Source organism: Lathyrus oleraceus, chromosome 1 (genome assembly GCF_024323335.1).
Source record: "Lathyrus oleraceus cultivar Zhongwan6 chromosome 1, CAAS_Psat_ZW6_1.0, whole genome shotgun sequence".
NCBI lineage: Eukaryota > Viridiplantae > Streptophyta > Magnoliopsida > Fabales > Fabaceae > Lathyrus > Lathyrus oleraceus.
The window spans coordinates 362289685-362306776 of NC_066579.1; the positions used below are offsets into that span (position 1 = coordinate 362289685).

The 17092-nt window shown below is 31.9% G+C and overlaps 1 protein-coding gene across 1 annotated transcript; it reads right to left on the bottom strand.

Annotated features, from left to right (window-relative positions):
* Positions 1–2487: 2487 nt before the first annotated feature.
* On the bottom strand, positions 2488–4058 carry LOC127136669 (probable xyloglucan endotransglucosylase/hydrolase protein 23). Its single transcript, XM_051063206.1, has 3 exons — positions 3608–4058; positions 3310–3503; positions 2488–3226 (listed from the first exon to the last, which is right to left on the bottom strand). Exons 1-3 carry the CDS (start codon positions 3875–3877, stop codon positions 2827–2829), a joined length of 864 nt encoding a protein of 287 aa, XP_050919163.1. The 5' UTR covers positions 3878–4058; the 3' UTR covers positions 2488–2826.
* Positions 4059–17092: the final 13034 nt, after the last annotated feature.

Below are 17092 nucleotides of genomic sequence, written 5' to 3' on the forward strand. Positions count from 1 at the left end.
ATTAATTAATTAACACTCCAAATAAATAAAATAAAATATAGTAATACAAACATAGGAAATAATTACTAAAATTGGGTTGTTACAATCATCACCATCATTGTACAAACTCATCATGCATGTTTATTTACTTGTTATTTATTTTATTGTCATCATACATTAAAAATAACAAAAACATGATAAAATGATAAAGACCAAAAATATTCACTCCACTCTTAATCAACTTGGACTTAGAGGATTTCATCTTAGGACCTTTGCTTGGAAGTCTTCTTTTACTCTTTGTGATATTTTGTAAACACTTGGATTTTCATCCGTAACTTACATGCATATTGTAAGAATGGCATCATGGCACCACCTAAGGGGGACATGTTTGTAAGACCATTATCCTTTGTTTAGAATAGGTCACTTTTGCACACAAAAGGCTTTCTCTTGGGCTACCTTACAATGAGACTCTTTATTTTCTTGTTGGTTATTTTTGCATTCGCGTTGCATAAGCTAAAATTCATAAGCAATCTCATTTCGAGACCATTTTCATAATTTAACTCATATGCACATGTAAATACAACCTCGGTCAATATCGAGTGCGCCTTTTCCAAATCAATTCAAAACACCCTTGTAAGTCGATCGCTTTTAAAGCATCGCCATCAACCTCACATAGCTTACTATTGGGCTTTCTTACAATGAGAACTATTCAATTTTTATCGAGTAGAAGAGCAATACACTAAATAAATTCACTTCATTCAAAACACAAATCAAAGACCTCGATCCAACGTCGAGTATTTTATTCTCAAACTCAATTGAAATACCCTGATTAAATCAAAACTTTTTTTACAATAAGTTGAATGAAAAAGGAGTTGACTTTGAGTTTTCAACTTCACTCCTCAATTGGAAGAATACGAGTTCTCTTACTCGGTCAGTCGAACAATTGACATTTTTCCACAAACATATAACTTTGGCAAATCATTCTCAATCAAAACTGTACGAAAAGGGAGATGGTCTTGAGCTTTCGATTCTTCTCCTCAAATGCTTGGATATGAGTTGTCTTACTCAGCCATTCAAGTATCTGTCGTTTATTCTAAAAATACATCAACCATAGCCAAACCTATTTTCATAATTGCTCAGATGAAAAAGAAAATGGTCTAGAATCTTCTATTCCCTTTTCCGAATATTGGGATACGAGTTGTCTTACTCGACCATCCGAGTATTCGTCATACATTCAAAACACCTTAATTATTATCCAACCTTTTTCATAATTACTCAGATGAAACAGAAAGCAGTCTAGAGTCTTCTATTCCCTTTCTCGACTATTAGGATACGAGTTATCTTACTCGATTATCCGAGTAATCATCATCCAACCTAAAAATATCTCAACACATCAAACCTATCTTTTATCACCCTCGTGCGATCATAACCAATCAAACAAAACACCCAACACATTAATTCAACTTGTCTCCTCCGTGTGATCAAAACTCTTTTAAAAAAGAACACCATTTAATCCTTTCTAATGCACACAACAAACTAGTGCTTAAGCCTCCGTCGAGAGTAGACAAGCCAACGTTTAGCCTTTAGGATGCGATCCAAACAGCAGTTTTCATTAAAAAAACACCAACCAACCGTAGTCCCTGAACTACGAATGCTCTGATTTCCTTATTATACCATAAGGATACGTAGGCAGGAGATTGTTGTATCTTCGCGAGCACACTAATAAAAAACCTCCCATTTCTCCTTTCTGAGGTTCTCATCCATTTCTATTTTCATAATTTTATAACCTAAAGATAACAAACAAACATAAATTAACACTCGAAACACACATTAGAACTAAAAGGTTCCCGTTGAGTACAACGGACGTAAGGGGTGCTAATACCTTCCCCTTACGTAATCCACTCCCAAACCCGAATATGGTTGCGACGACCATTATTCCATTTCCTAAAGGTTTTATCGATATTTTCCTATTCCTTCATTAGGATAAATAAAGTTCGGTGGCGACTCTGTTCGAACATAAATTTTTTCCGCGACCATCGCGAGGAATCGTATTTTTCGAGATGCGACACACTGTTTTTATACACCTGCTAGTAGCTCAATGTTGAGAGAGTGAAACTCTAAAAGTAAGAGTTGTGTAATTTATTGTGATTTAAGAGCTCGGTTCTCTTGTAACATTCAAAATGATATAAAGATTTCAAGGTGAAGCTGTATATAATAAACACTTTCCATATTTATTGATATGAATATCATGCATCTTTTTCCAAACACAAACAACGGAGAAATATACACAACATATACATCATTAACCATATAGTTTTACTTGTAAATTTAAAAAAGAAAGAAAATTTTATATATATGCACACGTCAAATAAATGATCATAGAGGATATAAGTTCAAGTCTTTTATAAAAATACATAATACAATCATCAAAGACTTGTTTGAACAAATTACTATAATTAAGTATTTCAATAATAAAAGTAAACCAGATTAAAAAAATGCAACAAAAAATTAAATTCAAATAATATTATATTTGAACAATACAATATACAATTTCCCATTTATTAATATGAATATCGTGCATGTCTTTTTACAAACACAAACAACACAGAAATTTACAATACAATCATCAGCCATATAGTTTTAATGGAAATTTACACAAGAAAGAAAACTTCACATATATGTCACATGTCCAATATGTACGAGATTTAATGCATAAGAATCTTCTATAACTGTTGCATGGTGCAAGAATCTCTAGATCTAATCATTCTAGAGATCAATACACTATGCAATATGCAATGATTATAGAGGAACTAAGTTTAAGTCTTTTATAAAAACACATAATAATGTTCAAGCAAGACATTCGAAAGGGGGTCCTTGAGGAAAACGTTTAGTATCGGTGCAATAATTATAAATCATATAATTCTTTTGTGCCCAATGAACTTTGGCTATGCCATTTGAGTCCAACGATTCACTTAACCATGATTGAGTTGATGAAGATGATGGAGATTTGTTGGAAGAACAAGAAGAACCTGAAGAAGTCCAAACACAAACTTGTGCATTGAAGTTTCTATATGTGGCTGTGAATGGAGCTTGGGACCAATCAGTTTTGACAAGTCCACCTCTTGTAGCCCAATTCTCAGCATCCCATAGACTAGAATATATCCTCATAGGTTGGTTCTTCGGAAAATTAACTCCTTTTGTTTCTAAATTCTTGAACTCTCTTATTGGTGATCCATCCACAGAAAATCTATATAAGAAACAAAAAATTTATCATATGAATTCAGAAAATATAGAAAGAAAAAAAGTGAATAAGAGCATGTAATAATATACATGATGCTTTGAGGATTCCAAAGAATAGAATATGTGTGGAAGTCTTTGGTGGGGTCAAACCACAAATGGAATTGTTGTTCTCTATTGCCTTTTCCTTGTGTAAACACGTTTGTATGAAGTGTATAAGGATCACCACTCAAGTTACCAAGAAATTCAAAGTCTATTTCATCATGAGTAGGCCCTAGAGAAGATAGCTGCAACAATATTCACAAGTTTAGTAATAAAATATTAGTTTGCAGCCTTTATTATATGGTAAAACTTTTAACAATAAAAATACACATGCATGGCAGATACTTACATAATAGGTAGTGACAGTGCCAGCAGAGTTACCAGGCACCAGTTTGAGTTGCATGTCAATTTTTGCAAACAAGTATTCATATTTGGAACGAAAGCCAGAGCCAGAGGCTTTGTCTAAAGAAAGACTAAGACTCTGTCCATTTTCAAGGATTTTTGCACGACCATCACCCCATGTTATTTCAAAGTCTTGGTAAAAGTTACCAGCGGATGTAACCACAAAAAGAGTGGCCACAATAAGGGGAAGAAATCGAATAAGAACTTTAGCTCTCATTTTGATGCTTAGAATACTATTCCAACCAAATGCTATAGAAAGAGAGAGATATGTTAAGAGGAGGACACTAGATGCCAAATGATGTATTTGATGAATGCATGCAGAGTTTTGAAGGTATATATAGAGTATAGATTGATGATTATCACGTAAATAAATAACTACTATGGAATGTATAAAATGATTGGAGTTGAATGTGGTAAGAAGAGAGATCATACTCGTTGAGTGTGGGGACCTTGACAGCTAGCAAGTTGTGGGATAATATCAAAATTTTCTTGAATCATTTGAGTTCTACATTTTTAATAAATTGTTTGGCTTTATGTGTGCTTTCTATTTTCTAACATCAAATCATATTGGCTAATGTCTAAATCATGTGGTTATAAAAGTATTCTCAGCAAATTGCTTCATGAATCAACACATTATTAGTTCCTATTCTAAATAAACCTCACTTATTTGTTTATAATGTGAGGGTAACATTTAAATATATCCTATTTACAACAATACTAGCCCATATTAAAAAAACTCCGACACACTAACTTTTACTAGAACGTGTCTTGTGAAGGTTGGCTCACCAAAGCCATTAAAAGTGATTTAATTTATAAGATGAATTTAATAAGAGTGATTATTTCACTCTCGTCACGTACAAGTGAATCATCATTCCTAAACATCGTATAGAAGTATGACTTGTCCACATCTAATAGTCACATGCACTCAATGTCAGACAAACAAAGAATGATTATAATTGTCTTCTCTATATAAGTGTGACATTGAGTAACGTTCGTGTATTCTTTTTATACACATTTGTAAAGTTTAGTTTCATTAAACATCAACTTGAACATTGTAGCGCTAATCTTTTGCAAGCATAAATCAGATCATTAGAAAATTATAACCATCGTAACAAAAGATTTAATGATGTGGTCATCTCTGTTAACCAAGTCACTCCAAACACAAGAAAGAAAGAGAAAATATTTAAATTTCAAAAATTTATTTAGAACAACGCTTTGGTTTACAAACGTTTATAAATTACATAAAAATACTCATCATCCATATGCAAATGATGCACTCTTCTGTATTTTGAAAAAAAATCTTAAGTCATACTTCTCATGAATTTACAAATTCATGATTGTTCTTTCTTTTACATCTTTATAGAGTATTGATTGAGTCAGACCTGTTTAGAAGTTGTGTGAATTTATTCAATATATCCATCGTCTTCAACGTTGAATCAAGAAATCCCATTTTTTGGTACTCAACTATAAATATTGAGTGTGAGTGGTAGATGTGAATCTACGTGCTCGTAGGTATGATATTTACAACAATCTATTTAATTTTGATGTTGACAACGTTGTTGACAGAAGTCTTCGTCAAAAATTCTGATCATGGTGTTGATGATGACAATAATGTAAAGTGAAGTCGTCGTCTGATGTGAAGTTAGGAGATCAATATTTCATTTGATATGATCAAGTAGTGGTGCTTAAAGATCAAAATATTAGTGATTAAGTTGTGATGCTTGAAGATCAAGATATCAAAGCATATCTTATGGTGATAACACTTTATGTCAATCTACGTTCGGTGGAGTTAATAAAAATATTTGATAAAGTTGTTCATTTGATCGTGGTGTTTATCATGAAGAGTTATCTTAAGCTTCATCAGGAAGAATATTCAAGGTTCCGCTGAAGTTCTAAAGTCAAAGATAATGTATTAAGGAACTAGAAGCTTCCAAGCTATGAAAGAGAGTAACTGTGAAAGATCGTTGTGTCTGTGTCGAGTGATTTGTATTTACATATGTATAAGACTAACTTTCAATTTTACTTAGAAAAATCACACACACTTTCAAATGCTCGAAAAGCCTCTCTTATTTTATTAAATCAACCCGAAAAAATATTTTTGTACCTAACAAATTAGTTACTTATTAAAAAACATGTTATTAGTGCAATTTACACTGTGTAATCGATTAGCCCTTAGGCCTAATCGATAATCTCTTTTTATAACACCTCATTATTAATTATTGGTCTTAATTGTCGATTATTAATGTCTACTTTTATAAGCCTTTCATTTTTGTACATGATTGTAATTGGTTTAATTGATTATCATGATTAAAAAGGCCAATGAATCTTTTTCTCTTTAAACCATATTTCCCCTATACATAACATGCTCTTTTTCATTTCATTTACACTAAAAAAAATGCTTTCTAAAGTTTTCCTTCACGAATGTGATCTTTTTATTTATTTTAAATTTCCTTTTTAATTAATTAAAATATTTCATTTAAAAAATAATTATTGTAAAAATTTTCAGCTAATCTGTCGCCGTCGTTAATTAAGTAGTTAACTGATACAAAACTACAAGTGTATACAAGTTTTCTATTCTAAAATAACAATACACACCTTATCAAAAGCGAAGATATTATGAGAGGCCCAATTCTAATAAGGAGAGCATTCAAAATGTTTAAAATTATTTTAATATATTTAAAATATATTATAAGTCAAATAAATTTAGTTTTTATCATCCAAAAATAATTAGCAAAAAAAGGCTGAGTTTTTCTATAGTGGAAGTTCAGAGGAGATGATAAACTTATCCAAAATCAATTGTCACGATAATATTATGAACCCATCTTTAGATTATTTTTTTGGGGGGGTTTTAGACAAATTCAATTAGTAAATATTTTTAATGATTTTTGTATAAATAATTTTATTAACTTTATGCGAAATAGAATGAGACGTTAATACATCAGGTCTATTTTCTGCCGAAAATTATAGAATGATGAGTGGATAGTTTTGTATTTATTTAAGAGGGAGTTGAGAGGATGATACATCAGGTCAACTTTCTGCCAAAAATTGGTGTTAACACTTGTCAAATATTGCTTTCAAAAATTCAATAGAAACTGGATGCGATTTGTCACCAGATGTAATATATCATATTGTTTCCTTCTTTAATTAATACTTCTGGTGTACTAATGTAACAATTGACTGGACTTGTCTAGTTTGTGTTTTGTATTTAATTTACGTGTCTCACTCTTTAAAGATTTGTATTAATGTAACTCAATTATAATGGTTGGTTTCATCCAATATTTTAAAATTCAGCTCGGCGATGGATCCGAAAAGATCAAGAGTCAAGAGTTCAATGATCGAACAAACTCTTGAGTTAATAGTTAAACTTTATGAAACATTGACATTGACACAGACATTTCGAAGCCGATTATGTAATGTGAATCATTAGTATCCCTATATATATTTGTAACATTGAAATCTTAATCGGTGTAATTGAGGATGAATCAATAAAACGGATTATAATTATTCTATAGCCGCAGACTAGTTAATTTGACCGAACTACACGAACAATTTTTTTTGTATGTTTCTCTCTACTGTGATCTGTATTCGTGTTCTGGATGCAACAATTAGTATCAGATGATGCATAATCTTGAACGTGCGAAATTCGAAGTGAGTAGGTTCGATAAAACGGACAATTTTAATTTATAGCAAATGAGGGTTAATGATTTGTTGGCTTAGTAAGGATTACAAAAGGTTCTTCATGATGAGAAACCGATGGACATCACAACCATTGGTTGGAACAAGATGAAGAAGAAGATTGCATGTTTGACAAGACTTTTCGTTTATGATACACGATTAATCATATTTTGTGCCTCACAACTCAGAAGGATGTATGAGATAAATTGGAAAATCAGTACATGTCCAAGATACTCATGAACAAATTGCTCATGAATCAGCATCTCTATAGTATGAAGATGCAAAAAAGATGCGATTTGTAGATTCATATCAACACTTTCAACAACATCATCGTTGATTTGACACAGTTTAGTGTGAAGGTTGATGACGAGGATAAAGTCATTATTTTGTTGTGCTCTTTACCAAACTCTTATGACCACTTAGCGACTACTCTCACACACAAAAAGAAAACAATCATGCTAGATTATATAGCTTCTACCCTTTTGCAACACGCACAACATCTCCAAAGTGTAGAGAAAGACGGAGGAAGTTCATGTGATGCAAGAAAATTGGCCTTTGGATAAGGGATTGTCCAAACAAGGCAGACAATAGTAATTCAACAAATGTGAAGTGTCTTGTAACACCCTAAACCCCAAAACTTATATAAAAAGATTTAATCGACAATTTAAAGAGTTACTATGACAACCACCCAAAAAATTTCGAAAACATTTAATAACATGCAACAGTTAACATATCACAATAACTTCAAAATTAAATTTCGTAAATAAAGTTTTAGACTTTAAACCATATAATTCAACACTAATTCAAAACATAATAAAAACACTTTGTCCTTGGTGTTATAGATCAAAGCCTTTAACCGACTAAAAACTAAAAACGATAAAATAAATAAAGGTAAGCTCCAAGAAGCTATCCTTCACTCACAAAAACAAAATTATACTCATGGTTATCTGTAAGATATACATGGTGGACAACATAAAGCAAATATATGAGAATACACTCAAATATGTTAGCGATGAAATAAATAATTAAGGATAGTCTAAACAACAACAACAACAACAACAATCATCAACAAGTAATTTATTCGCACAACAATCATCAATAACATAAACTCATAAAAAACACTCCAATCGACTCACACAATCAATTACTATTCACATCAACTCACGTCAGCAACTAACTTAAACTAAATGCAAATATGTATTCCCACAACAATCATTAATTCACAAATTTCAACTTGTATGCAATGTGAAAACACCTCGACTCTATATGCATGTGGTACCAATTCAACATTTGGTTCTCCCAGCAACTGGGTCCCCCATGTGCCCCCTTCTAAGCTCTAAGCTCCCCTTTTAAGCTTGGGAAAAGCCATGAGTCCCCAAATCTGAACTAGCGAACATGTCTCTTTCAACGACATGACACAATGATGCATGTTAATTCAAATAAATACAACAATAATAACAATACTTACCCTCCCCCTTCTGACCATAAACAACATGCATTTGCACATAATAGTAATCTCCCCTTATGAATTACTATCTAACAACCATAACAACAATGCATACAACCATACAAATAGTCCCCCTTCTGAACTATTTATCAGCACATTTAACATACATAATTAATCACCATATAATCATGCATCTCACTAAAACACCAATCGTATTCACCTCATACAACATCATAAAACAACATCATATGCATCCCATACAATTTCTACACCATATAAACATCAATATGTAAGTAGATCAATTATCATTCAATAATCATCAGCAAGTATTTATAATAATTCACACATCGAATAAACATCCACACAACACTCAATCTTGTTAAATCATTCTTAACATCACTTCATCATTGATTCATTCATTTACACAATTAATCGTTTGTTCGTTACCGACAACTATTATGTAACAAGTAAAAAAATTAACTTTTACAAATTCAAGTATCCATCTAGCTTATATATACAAAACTATGGGATATCCATACACATTAGATTTCCAGCACTTCAAACCACACCTTAATTGGATTTACATAACTAAAGTTATGGCAAAAACAACCAGAAAAAAATAATAAGTGTCAACTCAGCAATTTATCAAAATTCAAATAACATAAATTGATTGACATCTGAGGGAAATCGATTGACATGATTCCTCATTATATTTTTCCTTTCCAATTTTTCACATTTTGGCTAAGAACAATCGATTGAATATGGGAATTTTAATCGATTAAAATAATTTAATTTTTCATATTTTTCTAATTTTTCACGCGTGCAATCGATTGACATCAATCAAAATCCCAAAAATCCCAATTTTCAACACCTTTACTTCATTGTCCCCATCCCCTAACTCTCATACATCAAACTAATTGTCATTATAACATCCAAACATATCATATCATGAATTTAACAACATATAGCAATCTCATAACAACTAAACATGTTATAACGTACATATTAAATCATGAATCATAACAATTGAACACACAATTGACACAATTTTTATCAAGAACACATGAACACATCAACAATGGTGAAATCAAAAGACAAACCTAGATGAGGGTAAGGATCCCTCTTTACCGTTCATACAATATACACTCATAGAAGAGTAATCTCCCCATTACTTTGGATTTCCAACAAAGCAAGCTCTAAGCTCATAAACAATGGTATTTTCTTCCCAAACCCTAGGTTGCCTCCCTTGCCTCTTTTCTCTTGTTCTCCAAAATAATATGTACTGTCAAAGTTAAGCCCTCACTCTTTTCTATTTAAACCAAAATCTAATTCCCTTATTATTTGATTTCCTTATCACCCTCGACTTGCTCTCTTATTTTTTATATTTCCCTTCCTCCTTTTACTAACTCCAATTTCATTTATTCTTAATTTTTAATAATTCAATTATCCACCAAATTATAATATTTCCCTTATTTTTCTACAACCACCTTAATTTTAATTATTCTACTTAACTTAAATTAATTAAAATAAATCTAATTAATTTATACCATTCCCTTAACTCTCTCAAATACCCTCCAAACATATATATTATCCAATTATCCAAATAAAATAAAAAAATCACTTCTTTATTTGTTATTTTCTATATTTATGCTATTTGTTTGTGTTATCTTATTATCATCAAATGATCCTAAGAAAAATATGAACCTCTGCAAGCACATCTTTGGCAAATCATTAGTCAAATTATTTCTCATCACATATTCAAGATAACTAGTTCAACATTTTCTTAACCACTTTGTTCTTAAATCGCTCTAGTTTTAAATTATTTGGTTCCTTATGTAAATTCAATCTCAAATACTTCATCTACAACAAGCTAGAATAAGTGTATCCAAGGTTGGTAAAAATATTATATCCAAATCTCAACTTCAAAGAGGGGTGCTAACTTCTGAGGTATGTAAAATCTAAATCTCTCCACGTTGAAGAGTTTGGGGGAACTTGTTTATCTACCCTGTTATGGTATTATATACTCCTTTTATTCTTCCAATGTCTTGGTCAACTTTAACTTTTTCAATGCTATTTAATCACTTTTTTCTAATACATCGGCAGGTCATACCATCAATCTCATAGTTTGATATATGAATGTGACTTTTCGTATCAATATCTATGTGATCTCCCATATGATCATCCCAAGGAAGTTAAAGCATGAAAATTGTTAATTCCTGATGTTGTGGCAGCATGGATGCTAACCAAAAACAGTGAAACCAATTTAGCTTGTGGAGTAATCCAACATATGTTGGATTTTTGAAGAAGTGGAACTACTTGACTTCCATATGGTCACTTGATTAGAAATATTTTAATTCATGATGGAGTCATTTTAGATGGGGGGAGAGTTTAATTTAAGGTCCTCAATGATTATCAAGACTACTCTAAAGAAGATGAAGGTCAACAACATGAATGGGGTCTGGGAGCACAACGCACTTGTTGAGTCAACACATCAAGCTCTCCAGCAATTAAGGTCGGGAAGATTGAATGAGTTTTACTATGAGATACCTCAAACTACACCAACATAAGCTCTTATTAATACCATTCTTACGAAAACTCAAGATAACAATAAGACGTTTCATCAGATGTCTGCCCAAGTAGCATTCTTCTCCAAGTACCTAGATAGCAACAGAGTACTAGTTTCTCATAGGATATTTTTTGATGATGATGATGGAAACAACTAGTAGGTATTTTGATATGAATTCTTGTTTTCTTTATCTGTATACTTTCTATTATTTTCATATTTCTTTATTGTAATCCTCTTTTTTTAATATATGATGTTTGTTTCCTTTTGCTATAATTTTATCTAAAAAAATACTTGTTCTATCTGTTGTTTGTATGTTTATTCTTCTTCTTTTACCTTTTTTGATAGAGCATATTCTTTTTATATTTAAGTGGGAGTTAACAAGTCTAATCTTTTCATTTTAATTTGTATTTATTTACTACCTTCTTGAGAGATATGTTGTGATCGTAAAAAATGAGAGGGCATAGTTCTATGTGTTTCGTAGGTTATGATCTTATTGGATGTGGTTTTGATAATGAAAAAAAATTATAAAATAATTATGAGCATTATCAAAAAGAAAAGTTAAGATAGAAGGTTTCGATGTTGAAGACAAAAAGAATTGAAGTTAAGAATGTTGATCAAATCATAAGCTTTAGATTTTATTTTCTCTCTTTTGGATCAATAGTACGAAATTATGCAAGAATAAATTTCAAATTATTAAAAAAATGCACATACCCACTTAAAGCATTTTTTAAGTTTTCATCTATTTCAAAATCCTTATTAAAATCATTTATGGGCTTTGACTAATCGATTAGGAAGTGTCCTAACCGATAAGGAATGTGATATCTCACTAGTTGATTAGACCTTCTATCTAATCGACTAAGGAGCGATCCACTCTTCTAATCAATTAGGAAACTTTTTTTGTTTATTAGGATGCAATCATGGCTAAATAGTTTACATATTTTCTAGGTTTATTTGAGTTCGGCTCGGCCATGGATCCCAAAAAAAGTTCATGGAGACAAGAATTCAACGGTTGAACGAACTCTTGAGTTAATAGTTGAACGAACTCTTGAGTTAATAGTTGAACTCTACGAAACATCAACATCGACACGGACATTTCGAAATCGATTATATAATCAGGATCATTAGTATTCCTATATATACTGGTAACATTAAAATCTTAATAGGTGTAATTTAGAATGAATTAATAAGATGAAACTATAATTGCTCTATAGTCGCTGACTCGGCAATTTGGCCAAACTACATGAACAAATTTTTTGTATGGTTCTCTCTACTTTGATATGTATTCCCATTCCTGATCCAACAATTGGTATCACATGTCGCATAATCTTGGAGATGCGAAATTCGAAGTGAATAGGTTCGACAGAACCAACAATTTCAGTTTATAGCAAATGAGGGTTAATGATTTGTTGGCTTAGTAAGGTTTACATTAGGTTCTTCGTGATGAGAAATCGACGGACATCACAACCATTGATTGGAACGAGATGAAGGAGAATGCCGCATGTTTAACAAGACTTTCGCTTTTGATTACGTGATTAATCATATTTTGTACCTCACAACTCCGAAGGATGTATGGGATAAATTGGAAAATCAGTACATGCCCAGGATGTTCATGAACAAATTGTTCGCGAATCAGCGTCTCTATAGTTTGAATATGCGGAAAAGATTTGATTTGCATATTTATTACAACACTTTCAACAACATCCTCGTTGATTTGACACGGCTTGGTGTGAAGGTTGACGATGAGGATAAAGTCATTATTTTGTTGTACTCTTTACCAAATTCTTATGACCACTTAGCGAGTACTCTCACATACGAAAAGAAAACAATTACGCTAGATTATATTTCTTCTACCCTTTTGCAATATGCACAACATCGCCAAAGTGTAGAGGAAGGGGGAGGAAGTTCAAGTGAAGGTTTGTTTGTGAAGGGATGTCAAGACTATGGTAGGAGGCACGGGTAAGGTAGTGGGTTCTAGAAAGAAACGGAGGTTCAAGTACAAGGACAGAAAAACAACATAATGTTGGTTGCAAGAAAATTGGTCTTTGGATAAGGGGTTGTCCAAACAAGTTAGACAACAATAGTTCAACAAATGTGATGCTTCTTGTAACACCCTAAACCCCAAAATTTATATAAAAAAATTTAATCGACAATTTAAGGAGTTACTATGACAACCACCCAAAAAATTTCGAAAAAATTTAATAACATGCAACGGAACATCATATCACAACAACTTCAAAATTAAATTTCACAAATAAAGTTTTAGACTTTAAACCATATAATTCAACATTAATTCAAAACATAATAAAAACGCTTTGTCCCTTGTGTTATAGATCAGAGGATTTAACTGACTAAAAGAAATAAACGATAAAATAAATGAAGGTAAGCTCCAAGAAGCTATCTTCCACTCACAACAACAGATCTCTACTCCTGGTTATCTGTAAGATGTCCATGGTGGACAACATAAAGCAAATTGATGATAATATACTCAAATATATTAGTGGTGCAAATGATAACTAAGGATGGCCTAAACAACAACAACAACCATCATCAACAAGTAATTTATTCTCACAACAATCATCAATAACACAAGCTCATACAAAACACTCCAATCGACTCACACAATCAATTATTATTAACACCAACTCACGTCAGCAACTAACTTAAACTAAATGCAAATATGTATTCACACAACAATCATCAATTCACAAATTTCAACTTGTATGCAATGTGAAAACACCTCGACTCTATATGCATGTGGTACCAACTCAACATTTGGTTCTCTCAGGAACTAGGTCCCCTATGTGCCCCCTTTCAGACCTCTAAGTCCCCCTTTTAAGCTTGGGATAAGCCACGAGTCCCCCATTCTGAACTAGCAAACATGCATCTTTCAACGACATGACACAATGTTGCATGTTAATTCAAATCAATGCAACAATAATAACAATACTTACCTCCCCCTTCTGACCATAAACAACATACATTGACACATAATAGTAATCCCCCCATTTGAATTACTATCTAACAACCATATCAACAATGCATACAAATAGTCCCCTTTTTGAACTATTTATCAGCATATTAAACATACATGATTAATCACCATAAAATCATGCATCTTACAAAAATAAAAATTGTATTCACCTCATACAACATCACAAAACAACATCATATGCATCCCATACAATTTCTGCACCATATAAACATCAATATGTAAGTAGATCAATTATCATTCAACAATCATTAGCAAGTATTTATAATAATTCATATAATTATACTTTCAATTCACATCATATATTTAAACATCGAATAAACATCCACACAACACTCAATCTTGTTAAATCGTTCTTAACATCACTTCATTGATTCATTCATTTACACAATTAACCGTCTGTTCATTACCTTCAACTATTACGTAACAAGTAAAAAAATTAAGTTTTACAAATTCAAGTATCCGTTTAGCCTCTTAATACAAAACTATGGGATATCCATCCACATTAGGTTTCCAGCACTTCAAACCGCACCTCAATTGGATTTACAGAACTAAAGTTATGGCAAAAACAACCAGAAAAAAATAATAGGTTTTAAGTCAGCAATTTTCCAAAATTCAAATAGCATAAATCGATTGGCATCTGGGGAAAATCGATTGACATGATTCCTCATTATGTTTCACCTTTCCAAATTTTCACATTTTGGCTAAGAACAATAGATTGAATATGAAAATTAATCGATTAACATAGTTTAATTTTTCCTATTTTTCTATTTTTCACGTGTGCAATCGATTGACATAGGATATCAATCGATTGACATTAGCCAAAATCCAAAAAATCCCAATTTTCAACACGTTTACTTCATCGTCTCCATCCCCTAAACTTCATACATCAAACTAATTCTCATTATAACATACAAACACATCATATCCTGCGTTTAACATCATATAACAATCTCATAACAATTAAACATGTTATAACGCACATATTAAATCATGAATCATAACAATTGGACACACAATTGACACAATTTTCATCAAGAACACATGAACATATCAACAACTGTGAAATCAAAAGAAAAACCTAGATGAGTGTGAGGATCCCTCTTTATCATTCATACAATATACATCCATAGAAGAGTAATATCCCCCTTACCTTGTATTTTCAACAAAGCAAACTCTAAGCTCATAAACAATGATGTTTTCTTCCCAAACCCTGGGTTACCTCCCTTCCCTCTTTTCTCTTGTTCTCCAAAATGATATGTACTGTCAAAGTTAAGCCCTCACTCTTTTCTATTTAAACCAAAACCTAGTTCCCTAATTATGTTATTTCCTTATCACCCTTAACTTTCTCTCTTATTTCCCATATTTCCCTTACTCCTCTTAGTAACTTCAATTTCATTTATTCTTAATTTCTAATAATTTAATTATCCACCCAATTATATTATTTCCCTTATTTTTCTGTGATCACCTTAGTTTTAATTATTCTACTCAATTTAAATTAATTAAAATAAATCTAATTAATTTATACCATTCCCTTAACTCACTCAAATACCCTCCAAAACATATATATTTATCCAATTAAAAAAACATAAATCACCTCTTTGTTTGCGCTATCTCATTATCATCAAGTGACCCTAATAAAAATATGAACCTCTGCAAGCACATCTTTGAAAAACTATTAGTCAAATTATTTCTCATCACATATTCAAGATAACTACTTCAACATTTTCTTAACCACTTTGTTCTTAAACCACTCTAGTTTTGAATTATTTGGTTCCTTATGTCAATTCAGTCTCAAATACTTCATCTACAACAAGCTAGAAGAAGTGTAAAAATATTATATCCAAATCTCAATTTCAAAGAGGGGTGATAACTTTTGAGGTATGTAAAATCCAAATCTCTCCACGTTGAAGAGTTTGGGGGAACTTGTTGATATACCCTATGTTGGTATTCTATAGTCTTTCTCTTCTCCCAATGTCTTGGATAACTTTAACTTTTTCAATGTTATTTAATCACTTCTTTCTAATCCACCGACAGGTCATACAATCAATCTCATAGTTTGATATATGAATGTGACTTTCCGTATCATTTTCTATGTGATCTCCCATATGATCATCCCAAGGAAGTTAAACCATGAAATTTTTTAATTCCTGATGTTGTGGCCACATGGATGCTAACCAACAACAGTGAAACCAATTTAGCTTGTGGAGTAATGCAACATATGTTGGATTTTTGAAGAAGTGGAACTACTTGACTTCCATATGGGCACTTGATTTGAAATATTTGAATTCATGATGGAGTCATTTTAGAGGGGGGAGTCTAATTTAAGGTCCTCAATGATTATCAAGACTACTTTAAAGAAGATGAAGGTGAACAACATGACTGGGGTCCGGGAGCACAATGCACTTGTTGAGTTAACACATCATGCTCTCCAACAATTAAGGTCGGGAAGATTGGATGAGTTTTACCATAAGATACCTCAAATTCCACTAATATATGCTCTTATCAATATCATTCTTACAAGAACTCAAGATGACAACAAAATGCTTCATCAGATGTTTGTCCAAGTCGAATTCTTCTCCAAGCACCTAGATAGCATCAGAGTATCAATTTCTCCTAGGCTATTTTTTCATGATGATGATGATGATGATGATGGAAACCACTAGTAGGTGTCTTGATATGAATTCTTGCTTTCTTTATCTGTATACTTTCTAGTATTTTTCTATTCCTTTATTGTAATCCTCTTTTTTTAATA

What these genes read in the sequence shown, in the direction of transcription:
- LOC127136669 (XM_051063206.1), bottom strand. Translation starts at nt 3,877, where the DNA reads ATGAGAGCTAAAGTTCTTATTCGATTTCTTCCCCTTATTGTGGCCACT. An exon ending in GCACTGTCACTACCTATTAT is followed by an intron (nt 3,504 to 3,607) that starts GTAAGTATCTGC and finishes ATATTGTTGCAG; the next exon opens with CTATCTTCTCTAGGGCCTAC. An exon ending in TGGAATCCTCAAAGCATCAT is followed by an intron (nt 3,227 to 3,309) that starts GTATATTATTAC and finishes TTTCTTATATAG; the next exon opens with ATTTTCTGTGGATGGATCAC.